Source organism: Micromonas pusilla (assembly GCF_000151265.4).
Source record: "Micromonas pusilla CCMP1545 genomic scaffold MICPUCscaffold_5, whole genome shotgun sequence".
Taxonomy (NCBI): Eukaryota; Viridiplantae; Chlorophyta; class Mamiellophyceae; order Mamiellales; family Mamiellaceae; genus Micromonas; species Micromonas pusilla.
This window is the reverse complement of record NW_003315886.1, coordinates 177,206-198,601: the sequence shown is the minus strand read 5'-3', so window position 1 is coordinate 198,601 and position 21,396 is coordinate 177,206. Positions and strand designations below refer to the sequence as shown.

The window sequence follows — 21,396 nt, the reverse complement described above, 5'->3', positions numbered from 1 at the left end:
CGGGATCGCGACGTTTTTCGCCCCGGTCGGGGGCGCCTTACCGGCGGCGCCGCCGCCGCCGCCGCCGTCCAACGCGACCGACTCGTCCAACACGACGCTCGCGCATCTTCAACCCGTAGAGGTCGACGATCGCGCGGTGTCGACGCGGAGAGCGGCGGGGTGGTCCGCGGCGCCGTTGCCGCCGCCGCTGGATTCGACGCGACCGCCGCCGCCGCCGCCGCCCTCGGCGTCGCCGGATCCGGAACAGATCGCGGCGACGGCGCCTTCGCTTCCTCACGCGCGACGAGAGCAGACGCAGGAGACGCAGGAGACCCCGGCGCAGACGCGTCGACGGAGAAGCGCCGCGGCGCCGGCGCACTCGACGACGCCCGTAGGGTGGGGCCGCGGCGGCGACGACGACGAATTCGCCGCGGACGACGACGACGTGGACGACGACGTGTCCGAAGTTTGGGGCTGCACCCCCGGCACGCAAGGGTACGGCGCCGCCGGATGGGGCGCGACGCAGCAGTTCCGCGCGGTGCCGCCGCCGGCGCCGACGCCGACGACGCGAACGGAGAGCGAAAGCGACGCCGAAGCCGACGCCGAAGCCGCGCGCGCGAGCATGCCTCCGCCGCCGCCGGTGCGGCCGCGCGTCGCCCCGACGTTCGTCGACGACGATCACTCGCAGCCGTCGCCGAGCGCGGCGTCGGCGTGTTTTCCCGCGTCGCAGCACGTCCAGCACGTCGTTCGGATCAAACGCGTCGAACCCGCCGCTGAAGTCGAGGAGAAGGAGGAGGAGGAGGAGGACTCGTCCGCGATGGCGTACCACGACGCGGTCATGGAGCTCGCGGGCGGGCGTCGATCGAAGCGCGCGAACGCCGTCGCCGCCGCCGCCGCCGCCGCCGCCGCCGAAAGCGTAGACGCCGACGAGGGCGTGCGAGGGACGCAACCTGAACCTGATCCGGAAGAAGAGGAAGAAGAGGAGGAAGAAGAAGAGGAAGAACCGCGACCGCCGCGGTCGCTGTGCGCGTCGTGCGGGTGCGAACCCCTCGGCGCGCTCGGTCCCCTCGCCTCCCGCTCCGGCGTCCGCGTCGAACGTCTCGACCTGTCCTACCTCCGAACGTTACTCGAGATGAACGGCGACGCCGGCGCCGGCGCGCGCGTCGACGTCGACGTCGACGACGACGGGCACACGGAGGTATACGTGCTGCCTCGCGACGACGCGGTCGCCGCTCGAAGCGCGTGCGCGAAACCGGTGCCGCTTTCGCGCGCCGCCGGCGACGGCGACGCCGGCGAACGCGACAACGTTCCCGCGCCAAATTGGGCCGGCGACGTCCGCGGCGTTTGGGTCCCACAGGACGGATGTTACCTCGTGCCGCTGCGGTGCGGCGGCGCGTGGGTCGGCGCGCGAGTGGACGCGGCGGACCACGCGCGCGGGGAGCTCGCGGGGTGCACGCTGTTGCTCCGAAACGCGATCGCGGCGGGCGGCGGCGGCGCGACGAAGCGCGGGGTGGGCGGAGACGCGAGCGCCGCCGCCGCCGCTGCCGCCGCCGCGGACGAAGACGCGGTCCCGAGGAAGAAGCGGCGCATTCGGAAGCTCGGCAGCGTCGAAGCGGAGCGCGAGAGAAGAAGAGGAGAGGAGACTCAACGAACGTGACGTAGACGATCGACTCGATCACCCTAACTTAGCTAGACGAAGCGTCGTTGCTTCGCACGACGGATCGCCGAATGATCAGTGCAATTTCCCCGGGGGCACGGTCAGGCTGTGATGAATCATCCGATCGATCAGCCCCGCGATCGCGTACGCCCCCCCCACGCCAGCGACCGTCCGCGCTAAGAAGTGCCCGAAACTCTTCCGCGCGTCCGATATCGTCACCGCGATCGGCGACAGGTCGTAGATGAAGTACACCGCGGGCAGCGACCCGCCGTTCCAATTTTTCGTCGGAATGTACGTCTCGGTCACCGAGTACAGATTCGTCCGCGTGACCCCGCGCGGCGTCTTCGCCTCGACCCACCGCTCTTTGCCGCCGCCGCCGCCGCCGCCGCCACCGCCGCCGCCGCCCTCGACGCCTCGCGCGCGCATCTTCTCCAGCCGCTTCTTCTTCCTCTTCGTCTCGATCGCGAGCGCGGCGGACTCTCGGCGAAACTTTCGTTCGTACGCCTTCAGCGCGCTCGGCGAGCTCTTCCCCGTGTACGTCACCGGGACGACTTTCAAAAAGTACTTGTACGTCCCCGTCTCGTTCGCGTGCCTCGTCGTCCTCGTGAACCCCGACAGCGGGTCTTCTTTCCTCGGGAAACTCTTCCCGAACGACAGCCTGTGCACCGCGTGCGACATGTTTACGTTTCTCGGATGTTCAAACGTAGCGCGAAGCGTCCTCGCGTCCTGAAAGAAGCGCGGATCGAAGGCGCGCGCGCGGGTCGCGTAGGTTCGGTCAGTCGCGCGTCTGACTCGTCGCGCGAGCGCGCGTTGAAAGGAAATGTTGAAAGGCGCGGGGTGAAGGTCGCTGAACCGCTGGACCCAACGTCCTCGAGAGACGCGCGCGCGAATGAACGACGTCGCGCGCGACGCCGTCTCGTCGTCTCACCTCGCCGTGCACCGACACGTGAAAGTTCCCCGCGACTCTCTGCACTTTCAGCCTCCCGTGGACGCGGCACCCCTCCCCCGCGCTCAACGCCGTCTTAATCTCGTCCACGTGCGCCTTGTGGCCCTCCGTCTCGAACCCGTAGAACAGCTCGGTGATCAAGTTCACGACGCCGTCGTCGTTTTCGCGGTGCGACTCGTACGTCGCGATCGCGCGTCCGAATCGATCGACGCGCGTCTTGTGCAGCTCGCCGCCGACGTCTTGGTCGTGCTTCCCGCTCGCGTCCAGCGCGTCGAGCGACAGCGTCTGGCACGGCAGCGACGTGAACGTCACGTCGACGTTGATGGCGAGCATCTCGTCGCGGGTGACGTCCACGCCCGTCGTCGTCACGCGCTCGGTCGCGAGGTACGATCGCAGCTCGAAGACGAAGACGAACGCCATGAGAAGGAGCGACGAGAGCGTCACCGCGCCGCCCGCGGCGGTCTTCTTCGTGAGGTGTCGCTCCGGCTTGTGGTACGCGTCGAAGAGCTTGACGCGCGCGGCGAGGCCCATGGCGGCGGGCGGCGATCGGCGCGTCGCCCCGCGCGCGCGCCCCGAATGGGATCTCGTGTGAGTACAGCTGTAGTTTTTGGGCCTCATACGACACTCGGAGTTGCGGATAAAGTCTGGTGCGACGTCACCGCGGCGCGTCGGCCACACCACGCGCGCGCTCCGCATATCGATGGCGCTCGAACTCGCCGCTCGCTCCTCCGCCTTCTACCTCGCCCGCAGCGTCCCCGCTCTCGCGCGCCGCGCCGCGTCCGCGCGACCCGCCGCCGCGTCCGTCCGCGCTTCCCCGATCGCCGTCCGCGCGATGGCGTCGTCTACCCCGTCGTCGCCCGACGACCCCGTCGACTTCTCGCGCTTCAAGGGCGCGACGTTCGAGGTCCCGACCGACGCCAAGTACACGATGGCGGACCAGCCCGCGAGGTTCGCGAAGGGCAAGGCGGAGAACAACGCGCGCATGCTCACGACGGACTACTTCGACGGGAGCTTCCTGAAGGACGCGCGCGTGCTCGTGACGGGCGGCAACCGCGGTATCGGCCTCGCGCTCGTGAAGGAGCTCGTCGCGTGCGGCGCGAACGTCATCGTGACGTGCCGCAAGTCCAACGATGAGATCGACGGCATGGCGCCCGCCGTCCAGGTCATCGAGGGCGTGGACGTCACGGACACGGAGAGCGTGAAGGCGATGACGCGAGCGTTGGACGCCCCCGTGGACGTCCTCATCAACAACGCGGGGTACTTTTACGAACCCGTGGAGACGATCGAGAACATGGCGTTCGACGAGGAGCTCAAGATGATCGACATCTGCGCCGTCGGGCCGCTTCGCGTCGCGAGCGCGCTTTACAACGCCGGACTGATCGCGAAGCCCGGAGGGAAGATCGCGATGATCACCTCCCAGGGCGGGAGCGTGTCGTGGAGAGTCGTGCAAAATCCAACCGGGCACGACTTCGGCCATCACATGTCCAAGTCGGCGGCGAACATGGGCGGGGTGCTGCTCGCGCAGGAGCTCGGCCCGCGAGGGATCTTGGTCCAGATGCTGCACCCCGGGTTCAACAAGACCGGGATGACGAAGAAGTACGAGCACATCTGGGAGGTGGAAGGCGCCGTGGACGCGTCTGTGGGGGCGAAGAGGGTGCTGCACGAGATCGGGCTGATGACGCCGGAGCGCAACGGGCTGTTCATCAACTGCGAAGACGGGCTGCAGATTCCGTGGTGATCGATTGGCGGATTCTGGATTCTGGATTCTGGATTCTGGATTCTGGATTCTGGATTCTGGATTCTGGATTCGACTCGACGCGGCGGGGGGCGGCGAGGAGGTATCGTAGACGACCGCGCTGCTGAAAGTAAGTAGTCACCCGGTCGCGATGAAGACTATAGTCTACGTACGCGTACGCGCGCGAAGACTGCCGACGGCGCGCTCTGCTCGCGTCACCCCGGCGACCGCGGCGGCTGCACTTGGCTGTGCGGCACGAACGAGTCGCCAAACTCGCCCAAATACGCTCTCCACTGCGCCTCCGAGATTTGCGGCCCCTCCCCCGGTCCCGGGCGCTGCACCTTCCCCGGGCCGTCCCAGCTGCTGCCGCCGACGCCGCCCATCCCGGTCCCGGCGTCGTCCAGACGCGGCCGCGCGATCGGCTTCCGAAATTCATCAATCTTCTTGGCGATGCTCTCGCCGACGCCGGCGACCTTGGTCTCTGAGCCCTTGCCGTCCGTCGTCGACTCCGTCACCGCCCCCGCCCCCGCCTTGGCGCCCGCCTTCTCCGCGCCCGCTCGGTCGTCCACGGACAGCGGCTCGTACCACTCCCTCTGAAACCCCGCCCTCGATCGCGCTTCGTCGTTGAACGGCGGTTTCAGGATCCCCTTGAAGTGCTTTCGAACGATGACGTGGAACCGCTTCGCGACGCGCGCGGCGTCGTCCAACTCCTCCTCCTCGTCGTCGTCGTCCACCACCAGCGCGCCTCCCATGCGATTCTGCAAGTACGTGAACCATCGCACGCCCGCGGCGCAGTGCGTGATCTCCTCGGGGTATATCACGTGCTCTAAGAGGTCCGCGCTCGGGTCGTCGCCGAACCGTCGAAACTTCGCGATGGTCCCCGGCAGCACGTCGAGGCCTCTCGCCTCGTGGACGCAGTGCTCGATCACCAGCCTCGCCTCCAAGGAGTCGCGCGTCTCCGTCGCGGACTCCCACAGCCCGTCGTGCGCGGTCAGCGCGCCGTACGACGACCCGAGCTCGACGAGTCTCGCGGCGAGGAGCGAGAAGTGCCTCGCCTCGTCCGCGGCGACGGCGAGAAAGTCTTCGAAGAATTTGCGCGGCATCTTCTCCGCGCGCCCGAACCGCGCGATGGCGTCCCACGACAGGTCGATCGCCCAGCTCTCGATGTGCGCGAGGGAGTGCAGGATCGCGACGCGGGATTCCGGGGAGCCGCCCTTCCCGAGCCTCGGCGCGCACGAGGGCTCCACGAGCTTCACGCGCGCGTCCCTCGCGGGTCGCTCCAGCTGGCGCGGGGCGGGCGCGTCCAGATCGTGCGTGACGGTCATCACGCCCGTCCTCCACATGGAGTGGATCTCCTCCGTCATGAGCGCCTTGTCGTGCGCGCTCGGCGTGTTCAGGACCCTGAACGCCGCCTCCTCGAGCGTGCACTTGGCGAGTATCTTTTCGGGCGCCATCGCGCGTGCGCCGCGCGCGACGAGATGACGAGACGACGAGGGCGGCGACGGACAGAAGCAGAAGATTGAAGTCCAAATAAATTTGCAGTTTTTCCCAACTTCGTCACAACAGTCTACGAGTCTATCCCTACGAGCGCCCGACGCGGCGCGAGCGCTCCTTGATCGCACGTCGCGCTCGCGCGGTGATAACAAAAAACCCTATAACCCTCTCTCTCCGCCCGCTACGCCCTCGCCTCCCCCGACAGGCTCTGGTCGAGCTTCTCCGCGATCACGCTCATCCACGCCTGATCCGCGGGGGTGAACCCGCGTTGCGTCCCGCTCGCGGCGACCAACACGCCGTCGCGCCCGATCGGCGTAACGCACACCGCCATGGCGTTATCCGGCATATACGACTCGAACTCGACCCGCCCGGGGAACAAGATCAAGTTCGCGAGGTAGTTCCCCTCCCCGGTGCGCATGCACCGCTCGCAGATCGGCCCGAGCGGAGGGTCGTGCGATCCCCCCGCCACCGCCGCCGCCGCGACGCGCTTCGGCGCCGTCCCAAACTGCGCGACGCGCTTCCCCTCGTAAAACACCGCCATCGCGCCGCACGTCGTGGACGCACGCAGCGCGTCCCACGTCCACCTCAGCTCCTCGCTCGCCGCGTCGTCGACGGCGTCGCCGTCGACGAACGCGACGTCGACGTCGCCGCGTAAGACCACCGTCGTCGGCGGCTTCGGCTTCAACGCGACCCACGTGAGACCAGTCAACACCAAGCACGCGGTCATCGCGAGGCACAGGACGTCCGCCCTCGACTGCGACGAGCTCGCGTCCGCGACGGGCGCGACGCCGCTAAGGACGCGGTTCGTCAGGAGCGAGACGGCGGCGGCGGCGCCGACGAACAGCGGGCCCGCGCGCACGGCGTCCGAGTTTCGCGTTATCCAATCCGCGTCGTCCTCGTCCGCGGGGCCGCTCGGCGGGGACGGGGAGGAGGAGGAGGAGGAGGAGGAGGACGCGCGCGCGGACGACGCGCGGCGCGGCGCGAGGCGACGAGGGCGCGGCGCGGACGCGAGCGCCGCCAGCGCGTCGGCGGCGTCCGCGGGACGACGACGACGACGAGTCCGCCACGTCGATCGGGCGCTCGACGAGCCGTCGCCGTCGGCGCGACGCCCCCGCGCGGGGGCCCCCGAGGTCGTCGCCGTCGCGCGCGCGCGCGCGCGCTCGCCTCTTCGCGATGACGTTCCCGTCGCCGCGCATCGCGCCGGGCGGGTTGGACCGAGCGTCGCGCTCGAGGCCATCGCGGATCTCGCGCGGGGAGAGAGTGCCGCCGCGCGAAGGTCGCGCGGCGCGCGTAGGTCAGGTCGGGCGCTCGGGCAGGGCGCGGCGCGTGTGGGTCTCGTCGCGCTCGATGACATTTCAAAAAAATGCGCCGCGGAATCGACGCCGTCGTCAGAACGACGACGCCGCGCGCGCACGAACGAAGGCGTCGGTCTCGTTCGCGTCATCGAACGAACGTCGCGGCTCCTCATCTTCTCGCGTCGAGATCGTCGTCCGCGCGCTCGCGTCGCTTCTCTGACGTGAACTGAACGCCATCATCCATCGCGTTCGGCGAGGCGAGCGACGACGCCCGAAAGATAGATTAGATGTCCGAGCGCCCGTCGCGACGCGGCGCGTCGCGCGCGGCGAAAGCCGAGGCCGCGGGCGCGCAGCTCAAGGCGCTCAAGGAGAAGGGCGCGAAGCGTCTTGACACCGTCGAGGACGCGGACGAGAAGGATAACGTCTACGATGTGGTGCGCGCGCGTCCCCCCCGAGCGCGTCCTCGTCCGCGATCTCGTCTCCCGCCTCCTCCTCCGATGGCTGGCGCGCATCGCGCTCGCTCGCGATCTCGCGCTCACCGGCCGCGTCCCCTCCACCCCTCGCGCCCGCGCTCAGGTCACCGAGGAAGAGTACGCGGAGCTCGTGAACAAGCGACGCAAGGAGTACGGCGGGTTCATCGTCGGCGAAGACGGCGACGAGTGCGTCCCGCCGCCCGCCGTCGCGCGCGTCGCGTTCAAAAATTCGATGCACCCTCTCCTCTTTCGCGCGCGTTTCGTCGCAGCCACCGCGGCGTTTTCTCGCCGGCGAAGAACAGACCAGAACGCGTCTGACGCCCGCGTCGCCCCCCTCCCCCCCACCCCCCACACCCCGCAGCTACGTCGACCTCGGCGAAGAGGACGACTGGACTAAAGCCGCACCCGGCGCGAGCGACGACGAGAACGACGACGACGCCGACGCCGACGGCAAGAAGCGCAAAAAGGGCGACGCGGGGGACGCGGCGAACGCTAAAAAAGCGAAAAACGCCAAGGACGCTCCCGCGGACAAGCGCGATCGTCAGAGACTCCAGAACATGTTCGCGAAGAACGCCGCCGCGGTGGCGCAAGGCGGCGTCAAGCGCAAGACGACGACGGACGCGCACGCCGGGATGCCCGCGGCGCAAGACGCGGACGCGCTTTTGGAGGACATTCTCGCCGGCGTCGGGCCCTCCGCCGGCGCTTCCTCCGCCGGCGCGCAGCCGGCGCCAGCTGTCGCGCGCGCGCGCGTCCTCCCGCCTGTCGTCGCGCGCCCCGCGCCCCCCGTGAACCAGTTCCGCCGCCCCGCGCCGGCGCAGCCGCCGCCGTCGGTCGCGGCGACGCCCGCGACGCTCGTGAACGACGTCGAGACGCCGACGGCGCCGGGGCCGAATCGCGGCGCGGGTCGACGCGGCGTCACGTTCGCCGCCTCTGAGAAGGACGACGCCGAAGAGTACACGCTCAACCCGCCGCTGTCGCCGCCGTCGTCGCAGCGCGACGACGCCAACGCCGCGGGCGACGACGACGCGCCGATGCCGATGGACGCGGACGACGACGACGACGACGACGACGACGAGCCGCCGTCCCCCGCCGCGCTCGCCGCCAAGGCGAAAAAATCCATCCTGAAAAAGGAAGAGCCGAAAACCGCGACGCTCGCCGCGGTCCCCTCGAGCGCGGTCACCGCCTCCGGCGCCGCACCAGGGACGTGCGCGCCCGCGGCGCCGAGCGCGAGCGCGGGCTGGGGCGGCGCGTTCGACGACGACGGCGCGGAAGGCGGCGCCGTCGTCGAGGACGCCGCGCCCGCGCAGATCGCCGCGGACGGATCGCTGCCGCTCGACCCGGATGCGACGTTGCCGTTTTTCATCCTCGACGCGCACGAGGACATCTCCGTCCCGGGGACGGTGTTCTTGTTCGGTAAAGTCCCGGTCAACGCGGGCGAGGTGAACGGCGAGTGCGTCAGCGCGTGCGCGGTCGTTCCGAACATGCAGCGCTGCGCGTTCGCGGTGCCGACGCCGGAGACGTTTGCCGACCCGGAGAATGAAATCAGCGACTTGGAGGACGCCGCCGCCGCCGCCGCCGCCGGCGACGACGCCGCCGCCGCGAAGAAGGCCAAGGGCGCGCTGCTCCGATGCCTTCAAGGCCGCTGCGCGGACGTCAAGAACGAACTCCGTGAGATGCTCCTCGCGCGAGGGATCGAGCAGTTCACGATGAAGCCGGTGAAGCGGTCCTACTGCTTCGAGAAGGACGACATCCCGAGAGGCTCGCAGTACGTCATCAAAGTGCGATTCCCCGCCACGTACGCCGCGCTTCCGGGCGACGTGCGAGGCGCGCACTTCATCACGATGCTCGGCACGCAGACGCCGATGCTGGAGCACCTCATGATCAAGTCGCGGATCATGGGCCCGTCCTGGATCGCGCTCCACGGCGCCAACGTCGTCGACGTCTCCGCGCAGAGATCGCACTGCAAGCTCGAGGTTGTCCTCCCCTCCGGTCACAAATCGGTTCGACCGACGGCGACGAACGGGCTCTCCAGGGATCCCCCGAGCCTCACCGTCGCCGCGCTTAACCTCAAGACGGTGGTCAACCACAGGCAGAACGTCAACGAGATCGCGTCCGCGTCCGTCGTGTACGTCCGAGCGGCGAAGATCGACGGCCCGACGCCCGGGTGGAACTCCGCCGCGTCGATGCGTCACTTCTCCGTCGTGCGACGCCTCGACGGCGTGTCCATGCCCCCCGGTTGGGACCAGGTCGTCGCGAAAGAGAACGCGGAGCACCCGGTCGCGAAGCGCACCAAGTCGTCCGTGTTGACCTCCACCGCGAGCGAGCGCGCGCTGCTGACGGTGCTCATCGGGCGGATGCACGCGCTGGACGCGGATGTAATCGTCGGACACAACATCGCGGGGTTCGACCTCGACGTCCTCCTCCATCGCCTCCAGGCGAACAAAGTCCCGCAGTGGTCTCGCATCGGGCGGCTGAAGCGGTCGCGGTTTCCGAACCTCGGCGGCGGTGGGAACAGCTTCGGCGGCGGCGCCGGTTTGGGCGCGCTGTCGTGCCTCGCCGGGCGTCTTCTCGCGGACACGTACCTCAGCGCGAGGGATTTCGTGAAGGAGGTGTCGTACACGCTGTCGTCGCTCGCGTCGAATCAGCTGAAGATGACGCGGACGGAGATCGCCTCCACGGAAATTCCCGGGAAGTTTTCATCCGCCGCGGGACTCCTGTCGCTCACCAAGGCGACCGAGGCGGACGCGTGGCTGTCGTTGGGGTTGATGTTTCACCTCAGCGTCTTGCCGTTGACGCGGCAGCTCTCGAACATCGCGGGCAACCTCTGGGCGAAGACGCTGCAGCACACGCGCGCGACGCGCGTGGAGCACCTCCTCCTCCACGAGTTCCACGCTCGGAAGTACCTCATGCCGGACCGTCTCTCCGCGAAGGAGAGGAAGTTTGGCCGAGGCGGCGGCGGCGGCGACGACGGCGACGGCGAGGGCGACGGCGAGGGCGTCAAAGCCGGGAAGAAGAAGGGGGGCCCGTCGTACGCCGGCGGCCTCGTCCTCGAGCCCAAGAAGGGCCTCTACGACAAGTTCGTCCTCATGCTGGACTTCAACTCTCTGTACCCGTCGATCATCCAGGAGTATAACATCTGCTTCACGACGGTCGCGCGGCCAAAGGCGGATCCGAACGACCCCGCGGGCGTCGCCCCCGCGCCTCAGCTCCCCGAGCCGTGCGCCGGAGGCCCGGGCGGACCGAACAGCGCGGTGCTGCCGCAGGTGATCCGCAAGCTCGTGCAGAGGCGTCGCGAGGTGAAGAACATGATCAAGACGGAGAAGAACGCCGCGCGAAGACAGCAGCTGGACATTCGTCAGCAAGCGCTGAAGCTGACGGCGAACTCGATGTACGGGTGTTTGGGGTTCGCCGCGTCGAGGTTTTACGCCAAGCCGCTCGCGGAGCTCGTGACGCTTCAGGGCCGCGAGATTTTACAGAGCACCGTGGACTTGGCGCAGGGGACCCTCGGCATGGACGTCATCTACGGCGACACGGACTCGATCATGATCAACACGAAGAGCACCAACTTGCAGGAGGTGAGCGCGATCGGCGCCGCGCTGAAGAAGGAGGTGAACAAGCGGTACAAACTCCTCGAGATTGAGATGGATGGCATCTTCAAGTCGATGCTGCTTCTGAAGAAGAAGAAGTACGCGGCGCTCATGGTGAAGCCCGCGGCGGACGGCAGCGGCGGGTTCACGACCGTCATGGAGCAGAAGGGTCTCGACATCGTCCGCCGCGACTGGTCCCCGCTCGCGAAGCGTCAGGGGAACCACGCGCTGGAGCTGATTCTTTCCGGGCGACCCGCGGAGGACGTCGTCGAGGACATCCACGAGTCGCTTCGCAAGTGCCGCGAGGACCTCGTGAACGGCGTCGTGACCATGGACCAGTTCATCATCACGAAGCAGCTCACGAAGCGTCCGGAGGATTACCCGGACGCGGCGAATCAGGCGCACGTGCAAGTCGCGCTGCGGCTTCGCGACGCGGGGAAGCGCGAGGGCGTGAACCAAGGCGAGACGGTGCCGTACGTCATCGCGGTCAAGACGGATTCCGCGACGGCGGAGGACATCGCCTCCGGAAGAACGGGCGCGACGGGCGGCAAGGGCCTCGCCGACCGCGCGTACCACCCGGACGAAGTCGCCGCGGAGGGCAGCGGGTTGAAGCTCGACCTGCACTACTACCTCACGCAGCAGGTGCATCCGGTGGTGTCGCGTCTGTGCCAGCCGATCGAGGGCACGGACGCGGCGAGGATCGCGGACTGCCTCGGCCTCGACGCGTCCAAGTTCCACGCGCAGGTTGTGGGGCACAACGCGTCGGACGAACGCGACGACGACCTCCTCGCGCCCGGCATGAACCTGGACGACGAGGAGCGATTCAAACGCTGCGCGCCGCTCGTCTTGAAGACCGCCGCGGGCGCGTTCGAGTTCAAAGGCGTCGGCGCCATCCTCTCGGGGGAGGTGGACGGCGACGCCGCGCTCGCGCCGCCGCCGCCCGCCGCCGCCGCCGCGAAGGAGAACGCCGCGCCCGCGCCGCCGCCGCCGCCCGCGGACAAACTCTCGGCGGGGTCCTCCGCGTCCGCGACGACGACGCCGCTCACGCCCGCAGCGCTGGCGAACCAAGTCGCGCTCGCGACGCGCGCCGCCGTCGCCGCGTATTACGCCGCGTCGCTTCGCAGCGACGACGAGCTCGCGCCGTGCGAGACGAGAAACGTCTCGCTGCGCGTCGACGGCGCCGCCGAGCCCGGGACGCTCCCCGCGGACCCGAAGTGCCAGGGCGTGATGCACAAGACGACGACGGAGGCGGATTTGTACACGCAGTTGATGCACTTCAAGCGTCTGCTGTGCGTGGAGGACGCGGTGCGGCGGTTGCCGGAGAAGCAACGCCTCGCGGCGGAGGCGAGGATCGCGCCGACGACGCGGGAGGCGCTGCGGGCGGCGACGAACGCGCTGGAGCGAACGCTGGAGAGGAGCGCGTACCGTTGGATCGATCTCGCGGCGTTGTACGGCGCCGCCGGCGTCGCGAACTGAGAGGAGGACAGCGACAGGACGGAGGAGGAGCTCGAGGGCGCGCGCGTCTCGGGGAACGGAACGACGCTGTTCGGTCGCTCATTATAAAACTACAGTATTTTGCATGCGTCGAGGTTCTTCTCTCGTCACGCGGCGGCTTCTTCCTCGGGCGGTTGCGGTTGCGGTCTCGACGCCTCGTGATCTCGCCGCTCCTTCTCGCGCTCCTCTCTCTCCTCCCTCTCCAACAGCTCCTGCGCCCTCAGCTCGCTCGCCCGCAGCTCGCTCTGCATCCGCGCCTCCAACCGCTCCACGCCCCAGCGTAACGCCGCCGCCGAAGACGCCGCGAATTCCGCCGCGGGGCCGACGCCCGGAAACGCGAGCCACTCGTCGAAAAAGCTCTCCACGTGCTCGATGAACGCCTTCCTCGCCCCGGGCTGCCGCAGCGAGTGCCCGCCGCCCGGGATGATCACCGCTCGGTTGCTCTCGATGCCGCGACCGGCGGCGGCGGCGATCCGCGACGCCAACGCCTCGTAGTTTGCCTTCACCGCGGCGGGCGCGTACTCGTCTTCGCCGCTGAGGGTAATTCGACGGTCCACGCGAGGCGACGAACGTCGGGGTGGAGTTCAAAGGCGTCAGAAGCGGAGTTGAAAGGCATCGAGGTGTTTGCGTCGGGGTTGAAACCGAGGGACCCTGGACGGAGAGAAACGCAAAGCGCGATTGAAAAGTCCTCAAGGAATGGCGTGCACCGCGCCATCAACGCGGTCACGCGGGGACCGGTGTGATGTGCTGAGGAGGACGCGCCTAAACGCCCACAGCAGCGGCACGCCGAAATCATCTTCGCCTCTCACGCCGTTCGCCGTCCGCATGTGACCCAACTGCGTCTCCAGCTCCGCCGGGCTCAGATCGCTGCTGAAGACGTCGTCCGGGGTCATCCGTCCCGCGAGGGAGTGGTACCGCGACGCGGTGATCGGCGTGCGGAACACCCCGGGCGCGTGCCTGGGCATGAGCATCTCGCCCTTCCCGTCTTCGATCATCTCTCTCGCGAGTCGCACGCCGTCCGCCATCGCGTCCGCGCCGTGCTCCATGACCATCGCCTCGCGGTCGCTCACCGGCGCCTGGAGGATCGCGCCGACGACCCGCGCGCGGTGCGCGCCGCTCTTGAGGTACGCCACGACGTCCTGGCACCCCGTGCTGTGCCCGACGAGGAGCAGTCGGCTCCTCCGCGCGGCGGTCGCGCCGTCCGCGTCGTTCGCCGCCGCGTCGTTCGCGCGTTCTTCCCAGTCCGACTCCTCGGGGAGGCACTGCTCGAGCATCGCGTCGAGATCCGCGACGTCCGTCTCGAGCGAGCACACCCCGAAGCCGAGGTAGGAGGAGGAGAGGACGGGCTGGCACAGCGCCCATCCGCGCGCCTCGAGCGTCGCCGCGAGCTCGAGCGCGTACGGCGATGCCATCGGGCCGTCGGTGAGGCCGCCGAGGTAGACGGCGACGCCGCCGTCGTCGGAGGACGTCCCGGAGATGAACGCGCATCGCGCGTCGCCGGCGGGCGTGCGGTACTGCGTGAGCTTGCCGTGCAGCGTCGGCGGCGGCATCGCGGCGCGCGCGCTGCGCCTCCGATTTTGAACCGTCCGAGGGTCCGCGTCCGACGACAACGACGAAATCGCATTCGCAATCCTTCGGCGCCCCTTCCCGACACCGCCGCGCGCGACGCGACGGGTTTCCATCCCGTCCGCGCGCGTTGATGCCATCGAGCGCGCGGGTGTTCTCCGTCCGCGCCGCCGTCACCGCATCGCGCGCGCTCGCTCGCGAAGAGGACGCGTCGCGTCGCGGTCGCGCCGCGCTCGGTCGCGCGCCGCGTCGCGCGTCGCTCCTCGCGCCTCTCGTCGCGGGCGCGCTCGCGCTCGCCGCGCGGCCGGCGCGCGCCGCCGGGATCGAGACCATGGCGTGGCGAAGCCACGGCAGGACGAACGACGAGCTCGTGGACAACCTGTATCGCAACGAGATCATCACCGAGCATCGCGTCGCGAGGGCGATGAAGTCCGTGGACCGCGCCAACTACGTCGCGATGAAGGAGCCGTCGATCGATCCCTACCAAGACTCGCCGCAGCCCATCGGCTACGGCGCGACGATATCGGCGCCGCACATGCACGCGCACTGCCTCCAGGAGCTCTCCCGGTGGTTCGTCCCGGGCGCGAAGGTTCTCGACGTCGGCAGCGGGACCGGGTACCTCACCGCGCTGTTCGCGGAGATGGTCACGCCGGACGGCGTCGTCGTCGGCGTCGACCACGTGGACGAGCTCGTGCGAGCGTCGCGAGAGAATTTTCACAGAGGCGCGTTCGAGTCGCGCCGGTTCCCGGCGAATCTCTCCGCCCGTCCCTCGGTTTCGACGCCCGACCTCGACGCCTCGCGACTCCGTCTGACGCGCCAAACCCCCGAACGAAACGACCCTCGTGCAGACGGGAAAGACAAACTCCTGGCCGCGGGCGAGGTAATCCTCGCCACCGCGGACGGAAGGAACGGGTGGCCCGGTCGCGCGCCGTACGACGCCATCCACGTCGGAGCGGCGTCGCCGTCCATCCCGGAGGCGCTGATCGAGCAGCTCGCGCCCGGCGGGAGGCTCATCATCCCCGTCGGGCGAGAGCACGAGGGCCAGACGCTCAAGGCGGTGGACAAGGGCGCGTTCGCGTTTACACTGGTCCCCGTACGACCGCGTTGGCGTGGTGAACGCCGATCCTTAAGGACTTTTCTTCCCGGCGTGTGTTTCTCTCCGCCCACGTCACGGTTTCGATCCCGACACACCGCGACGCCTTTCGACTCCGTCTGACGCCTTTCAACTTCAACTGACGCCTTTGAACTCCACCCCGACGTCGCTTCGCGCGGAACGACCCGAAGACGAGGACGGCAACGTGTACGAGAAGACGCTGATGGGAGTGTTGTACGTGCCGCTGTGCGATAAGGCGCATCAGCTGAGAAGGTCGTGAGTGATCGAGGAAGTATGGATGGGTTCGCGAGAGAGAGCGCGTGGGACGGGTGGAAGAGCGCGCGAGGCGCGACGACGACGACACCGAGTGTTGTACAACGATGTGTAAAAAGAACGCGAGAACAGAACCGACCGCAAACAGAACAGGAAATGAAACCGCCGCGAAAACGGCTGCGGTGATGACGTCATCAGCGCGCATGATCATCGCTCGTCGTGGTCGGCACTCGTCACTCCCCGCCGCGCCCCCCTCCCGACGTCATGGCGGACGTGCAGCTCGTGAACGCGGACGCGCTCGCGCGATTCCTCGCCGGCCCTCCGAGAGCGCCCGACGTCGCGCCCGCGCGCGACGCCGCCGCCGCGGTGCAGCGCCGACGGTGGGGCGTCGCGCCAGCCATCGAAAAAGACGACACGTGTGCGGACGCCGCCCCCGCCGCGCCGCCGTCGTGGTGGCAGAACACGTCGTGGTTCGCGAACGCCGCCGCGGACGTCTCCCCCGTCCTCGCAGACCCCGCGGGCGCGGACGGCGGCGCCGTCGCGTCCACGATCCGCGGCGCGGCCGCGGTCGGCGGCGCGATCTGCCAGAACCGCTTCACCGGCGTCGGGCAGCGCGACCCGATCCGCCCGGTCGCGCCGCAGAGCGTCCGCTTGAACGGTCTCTCGGCGGTGGAAGACCCGGGCGAGGTGCACGGCGGGCACAACGCGTCGACGCGCGTTCACGGCGGCGGCGCGTACGTCCCCGTCGGCGGCGCGATGGCGCACTCGAGGCTGTCGCTGCAGCCGCGGGATCTGCGCGCGAAGGGGCCGCGGTGCGCGGACTCGTTCGAAGCCGCGAGAGCGGTCTCCCGCGGCGACACCGCAGACGGCGAAAAGCGCGACACCGCGTGCGCGGTCGCGAACAACAGAGCGAAGCCGCGGTACGCGTTCGACTTCGAACGCGGCGTGTGGGAGGTCCAAGGCGCGCCGGGGGCGGCGGTGTTGCCGGAGAGAGAGCGCGCCGCCGCCGCCGCCGCCGCCGTCCCGCGCGTCGACGACGGCTCGTCGGACGAGGAGAAGACGACGATGACCCCCGAGGAACTCGCGCTCGTCGAGACGACGCGCGGGCTGCGTCTTAATCGCTTCGGGGCGAACCACGAGGCGTCGCTCGCGGCGGCGGCGGCGAAGCGCCGCGCCGCTCGGAACATCGAATCCGCGACGCTTCGCGGATCCGCGTCGCACAAACGCGCCGCGTCCGCGGTCCCGTTGCCGTCCGACCGCCGCGGATCCGATTCGAAGAACTCGATCGCGCGAACGGACGAGGCGCGCGATTCAGGAGTTGACACGTGGACGCCTGCGTGGCAGATGCTGCGGCTGGAAAACGGCGACGTCGTCTTCTTCGGCGCCCCCGACGCGTCGCCGGCGTCGGTCCGCGCGTGGCTCTCGGGGAAGACCCCGTGGCCGGAGGTGCGCGTGATGGAGCTGAGCAAGCGCGCGCGCTCGGCGCAGGGCGTGCCGAGAGGCGCCCCGGGGCCGATCGCCTCGAGCGCGCTCGTGAACGCGGCGAAGGAGGAGCTCGCGAGGATCGCGGAGGAGGACGACGCCGCCGACGCCGACGCCGCCGCCACCGGAGAGAAAAAAACCGTGAACCTGCCCCCGGGGAGCACCGCGTCGCCGCAGCAGGCGAATATCATCGAGCAGCTCGTGCACGCGACGGGCGCGGGGAAGAGAGAAGGCGACGACGTCGCCTCCGAAGCCCCCGCGACGACGACGACGACGCCGACGACGCGCGCGGAGAAAGAGATGGAGGCGCTGAAAGACGCGTTGCGGGCGTCCATTCGCGAGAGACGCGCGCTGACGACGCGAACGCGCGCGCTCGAGGACGCGCTCGCCGCCGCGGGCCTCCCCATCCCGCCGCCGTGACGCGACGCGACGCGCGACGTCCGCGACGACGACGATTGCCGCGGCAGTCGCTTCGCTGTGATGTAATATAAACCTCCGCTCGCGAATGAACTTACAGTAATACTGAGTAGGGCTACGAGACGCGTCGATCGATCGTCACTTGAACTCGCCGCGTTCGCCGCGTCGCGACTTCGCCGCCGCGCGCTCGCCTCTGATCTCCTCCGCGACGCGCTCGCCCGCCATCACCGCGCCGTCGACGTGCCCGGCCGCGTTCTCCGTTTCCGTCCCCGCGAAGTGCACGCCACCCTCGACTTCCTCTCGCAACAACAGGTCGCCGTACCCGCTCCGCGGATCGCCCGCGTAGGCTGGATTCAACGGATCTTCGTCGCCGCGGTCGTACGTTCGCGGGTCGTTCCTCCAACTCTTGTGATACACGTTGATGAGCTGGAACGATATCACGTCCACGCCGAACACCTTGCTCAGATCGTCCGCGACCGCAGCCTTCAGCGCGTGGTTCGATAACCCGATGGCGGGGTCCTCGTGCGGGCCGTAGGCGTCGAGGCGGTCGCACGCCGCCTTGCCAAAGTTTACCCCCGCGAGAGACGGCACGCCCGGCTCGTCCGTGGACTCCCCTCCGTGAGATTCCCACGTCACCGCGAACAGCGAGTCGCGGCTCATCTGCGCGACGCCGCTGTCGCCGGTCTCGATCCAGAACGGCGTCTTGAACGTCGCGACGATCTTACACCAGTCCCCCGCCCACGCCGGAGTGTCGATCATCTTTCTCAATTTTCTCGGCGGCAGCGGCGGGTCCCAACGCATCCGCGCGGCGATCCGCGGCGGCGTCGCGATCACGACGTGCTGCGCGTGCATCGTGATCGTCCGCCCTCGGTGGTCGTCCAACGCGGTGACGCGCACGCGCCGCGTCTCGTGGACGCGCTCGCGCCCCGCCGCGCCGTCGCCCTCGCTGATGGGCGCGCGAACGATCTCCATCACCTCCGCGCCGAGCCGGATCGTTCGCGCCGGGAGCTGCTCCGCGAGCGCGTGCGCGATCTCCTGCATCCCGCCCTCCATTCGAAGCGCGCCCGGGCCGCACGGCGCGAGGCGCTCGCCGCCGCCGTCGACGCGCTGCGCCGCGGGCAAGCGCACGCCGCCCTCGAGCCGCTGCGCCGTCCACTTCAGTCCCAGCCGCTTCGCGAGCGTCGCGACGCGCGACTCGTGCGGCGGCCACGTCCACGACGCGCCGAGGTCGGCGCCGCCGGGGGTGGAAAAGCACCGCCCGCCGATGCGCGATCGCGCCTCGAGGACGCTCACGGTGAGGCCCTGGTCGTGGAGCTTCCACGCCGCGACGAGGCCGCTGACGCCGGCGCCGACGACGACGACGTTCACCTCCTCGTCGACGTCCGCGGCCGCGTTCGACGACGACGCGTGCGCCATCGCGACCACGGTTCGCAGCGCGCAGCAGCTCGCGACGGCGAGGACGGAGAGCCGCGAGAGCGCGCGCGGCGGGCGCGCCGCGCGGGGGTGATGGCGGGAGGAGAAGGACGCGCGGCCGTGAGCGGATGCGACCGCGCGCGCGCAGAGCATCACCCGCGCGCCCGAACAATCAACGGACGAGATCGTTGATGACTCAGAAAGTTCGAACCTCCTCCTCGCGTCACACCCCTCCGCGCTGCGGTCGATGGGGTTCACCGCCGCCGCGGACCGCGGCGGCTTCGTCGGCGCGTCGTCCTCCTCCTCCTCCTCGCGCGGCGACGGCGGGACGACGCCGAGCGCGCGAGACAACACCATCCACGGCGTGTACGGCCCGCATCTCGTGCGTCGCCTCGAGCTCGTCCTCGCGCACCGCGCGCACGCGGAAGGGTTCGTCGGATGCCTCCGACGCGCCGAGGCGATGGCGTACGTGGAGAGGGACGTCGGCGATCACCTGCGCGACGCGATACACGCGGCGTTCGACGCGGACGGCGACGGGCTCGTCACCGCGTCGGACATCGCCACGGTGCTGAGCCTCGCGAGGCCGTTCGCGAACACGCCGCACGTCGCGCTCGAGGCGCGATTCCAGAGGGTAATTCGCGACGCGCCGAACGCGCATCGCTTCGAGCGCGGGATCGCGCGCGAGCTCGCGCGCGAGGCGACCAAGTACGTCCCGACGCTCGACGCGTGGATGACGCAGCCGGTGCGGAGGGTCGCGGCGTCGCTGCGGACGCGCGCGCTGCGCGAGGCGAGGACGAACGAGACGGACGACGCGAGAGGGGAACCCGCGGACGCGCTCGCGAGGGCGCGCGCCGAAGCGAGGGCGCCGCCGCCGCCGCCGCCGCCGCCGTTGAGGCCGCCGCCGGGAGGGTGCTCGCGAAGGGAAGAGCTCGCGATGATCGCCGCGGGGACGTACGCGCCGCGGACGACGACGGAGGAGGAGGAGGAGGAGAAGCGGGGGATTGACGCGGACGTCGACGCCGCCGGAGACGACGATGAAAACGAAAACGAAAACGCCGACGCGAGCCTCGGCCGCGCGTCCGTCGCGAGGAGCATCCTGAAGCGGCGCTCGAGCGGCGGGACGCGCGCGAAGGACGTGCCCATCGCGGACCTGAGGATCTCGAGAGCGTCCGTGGCGTTTCGAGAGGGGAACTCGCGCGGGGGCTCGACGAACGCGTCCGCGCGACTCGCGAACGAAGACGAAGAAGACGACGACGACGACGACGACGTCGGATCGAGCGTCCGCGCCCTGCGCGCGGCGAGGGAGAAAGACGCGAGCGCGGTGGCGCAGACGCGCGGCGGCGCGCGGGGGCCGAGGACGATGTTCAAGACGGTCGCGAACGCGATCGCGGTGCGCGTGAAGATGACGTCGGACGGGAGGGTCGTGAAACTGCGAGAGAAGAGAGAAGACGCCGCGCGGAGCGTCCGAAGCGGCGGCGGCGACGACGGCGGGAGCCAGTGGAACGGCGGCGGAAGCGAAGCGACGGCGACGACGGCGCTGACGAAGAAGACGACGCGGACGGTGGACTCGAGCGGCGGCGGCGCGGAGAAGGCGGCGGCGGAGGAAGAAGCAGAGGAGATCGAGCTGACGCCAGAGGAGCTCATGGAGATGAAGATGAAGCAGGAGATCATCGACAAAGCGAAAGCGCGCTTGGCCGGGAAGGCGCAAGAGAAGGAGTGGAACAGCGCGCTGTACGAACACAGAAAGAGTCGCATCGTGGGGGTGTTACAAGGCGTGAAATCGGTCGACACGGAGGCGATCGCGCGCGAGAAGTACAAGGAAGAGAAAAAGTTAAGAAAGATTAGGATGCGCGGGTTCTGACTGACGTCGTCGGCGGCGGAGAGAAGTAGTGGTGTAGCCCTGTAGTACATACGCTAGAATTAGACCGCTACCTTCGTACTATACTAGGCAAGCCGGCAGGCGTCACCGCGGCGGCGGCGGCGGCGGTGGCGCGGCGGCGGCGAACTGCGCGTTGATCCGCGCGGCGACCGCCTCCGCGGCTCTCTTCGCTGCCGCCGCGAAGTCCGCGTTCGTCGCCGCGGTGTCGCCCCCGGCCCCCGCGCCCATCGACGGAACGCCGCTCGCTGATCCGGGCGGCGGACGCGTCGACGACGCGATGAACGACGCCCCCAGCGCGTGCGCGTTCAAACTCGCCGGCGGCGGACACGCGTTATACGACGTCCTATCCGGCGTCGGCCTCGCGCCGCCGCGGTAGTCGAAGCTCTGTTCCTCGCGGTGAGGCGCGTCGCGCGAACGCGCCCCGCCGTGCTGCTGCCGCCGCTGCGCTTCGAGCGACGCGCGGTACGCCGCCGCGGCTCGCTCCCCCGGGGTCTCGTGGCGCGCCGCCGCCGCGAGCGGCGGCGGCGCGCCACGAGACGACGGGGGAGGGAGCCGCGGCGGCGTAGTGCGGGTCGTTGGAAGAGGAGCGGCGGCGGCAGCACGGCGGGGGGCG

General features: G+C 69.5%; 9 protein-coding genes across 9 annotated transcripts; 4 read left to right on the top strand and 5 right to left on the bottom strand.

The window, feature by feature from the left end:
• Positions 1-912: 912 nt before the first annotated feature.
• Positions 913-3,113, bottom strand: MICPUCDRAFT_47217 (uncharacterized protein; the record flags this gene model as incomplete). The annotated part of the gene is made up of 2 exons (XM_003058326.1): positions 913-2,362; positions 2,565-3,113. The coding sequence occupies 2 exons, from the start codon at positions 3,111-3,113 to the stop codon at positions 1,712-1,714; spliced, it is 1,200 nt and encodes a 399-aa protein (XP_003058372.1). The 3' UTR covers positions 913-1,711.
• Positions 3,114-3,606: 493 nt separating this feature from the next.
• MICPUCDRAFT_7243 (uncharacterized protein) lies at positions 3,607-4,173 on the top strand (the record flags this gene model as incomplete). Its single annotated transcript, XM_003058677.1, has 1 exon — positions 3,607-4,173. A coding segment is annotated over one exon (567 nt), but the record flags the coding sequence as incomplete, so codon positions are not given.
• A 716-nt stretch (positions 4,174-4,889) lies between these two features.
• MICPUCDRAFT_26712 (uncharacterized protein) lies at positions 4,890-5,775 on the bottom strand (the record flags this gene model as incomplete). Its single annotated transcript, XM_003058325.1, has 2 exons — positions 5,052-5,775; positions 4,890-4,997 (listed from the first exon to the last, which is right to left on the bottom strand). Coding segments are annotated over exons 1-2 (828 nt in total), but the record flags the coding sequence as incomplete, so codon positions are not given.
• A 235-nt stretch (positions 5,776-6,010) lies between these two features.
• Positions 6,011-6,697, bottom strand: MICPUCDRAFT_6152 (uncharacterized protein; the record flags this gene model as incomplete). Its single annotated transcript, XM_003058324.1, has 1 exon — positions 6,011-6,697. A coding segment is annotated over one exon (687 nt), but the record flags the coding sequence as incomplete, so codon positions are not given.
• A 699-nt stretch (positions 6,698-7,396) lies between these two features.
• MICPUCDRAFT_26708 (uncharacterized protein) lies at positions 7,397-12,746 on the top strand. The gene is made up of 4 exons (XM_003058676.1): positions 7,397-7,540; positions 7,683-7,765; positions 7,941-8,328; positions 8,515-12,746. Exons 3-4 carry the CDS (start codon positions 8,137-8,139, stop codon positions 12,640-12,642), a joined length of 4,320 nt encoding a protein of 1,439 aa, XP_003058722.1. The 5' UTR covers positions 7,397-7,540; positions 7,683-7,765; positions 7,941-8,136; the 3' UTR covers positions 12,643-12,746.
• A 21-nt stretch (positions 12,747-12,767) lies between these two features.
• On the bottom strand, positions 12,768-14,366 carry MICPUCDRAFT_57788 (uncharacterized protein; the record flags this gene model as incomplete). Its single annotated transcript, XM_003058323.1, has 2 exons — positions 12,768-13,194; positions 13,396-14,366. The coding sequence occupies 2 exons, from the start codon at positions 14,364-14,366 to the stop codon at positions 12,768-12,770; spliced, it is 1,398 nt and encodes a 465-aa protein (XP_003058369.1).
• A 191-nt stretch (positions 14,367-14,557) lies between these two features.
• On the top strand, positions 14,558-15,599 carry MICPUCDRAFT_17313 (uncharacterized protein; the record flags this gene model as incomplete). The annotated part of the gene is made up of 3 exons (XM_003058675.1): positions 14,558-14,990; positions 15,084-15,319; positions 15,516-15,599. The coding sequence occupies 3 exons, from the start codon at positions 14,558-14,560 to the stop codon at positions 15,597-15,599; spliced, it is 753 nt and encodes a 250-aa protein (XP_003058721.1).
• Positions 15,600-15,856: 257 nt separating this feature from the next.
• Positions 15,857-17,587, top strand: MICPUCDRAFT_47213 (uncharacterized protein; the record flags this gene model as incomplete). The annotated part of the gene is made up of 1 exon (XM_003058674.1): positions 15,857-17,587. The coding sequence occupies one exon, from the start codon at positions 15,857-15,859 to the stop codon at positions 17,492-17,494; it is 1,638 nt and encodes a 545-aa protein (XP_003058720.1). The 3' UTR covers positions 17,495-17,587.
• Positions 17,588-17,629: 42 nt separating this feature from the next.
• MICPUCDRAFT_57785 (uncharacterized protein) lies at positions 17,630-19,875 on the bottom strand (the record flags this gene model as incomplete). Its single annotated transcript, XM_003058322.1, has 1 exon — positions 17,630-19,875. The coding sequence occupies exon 1, from the start codon at positions 19,259-19,261 to the stop codon at positions 17,630-17,632; it is 1,632 nt and encodes a 543-aa protein (XP_003058368.1). The 5' UTR covers positions 19,262-19,875.
• Positions 19,876-21,396: the final 1,521 nt, after the last annotated feature.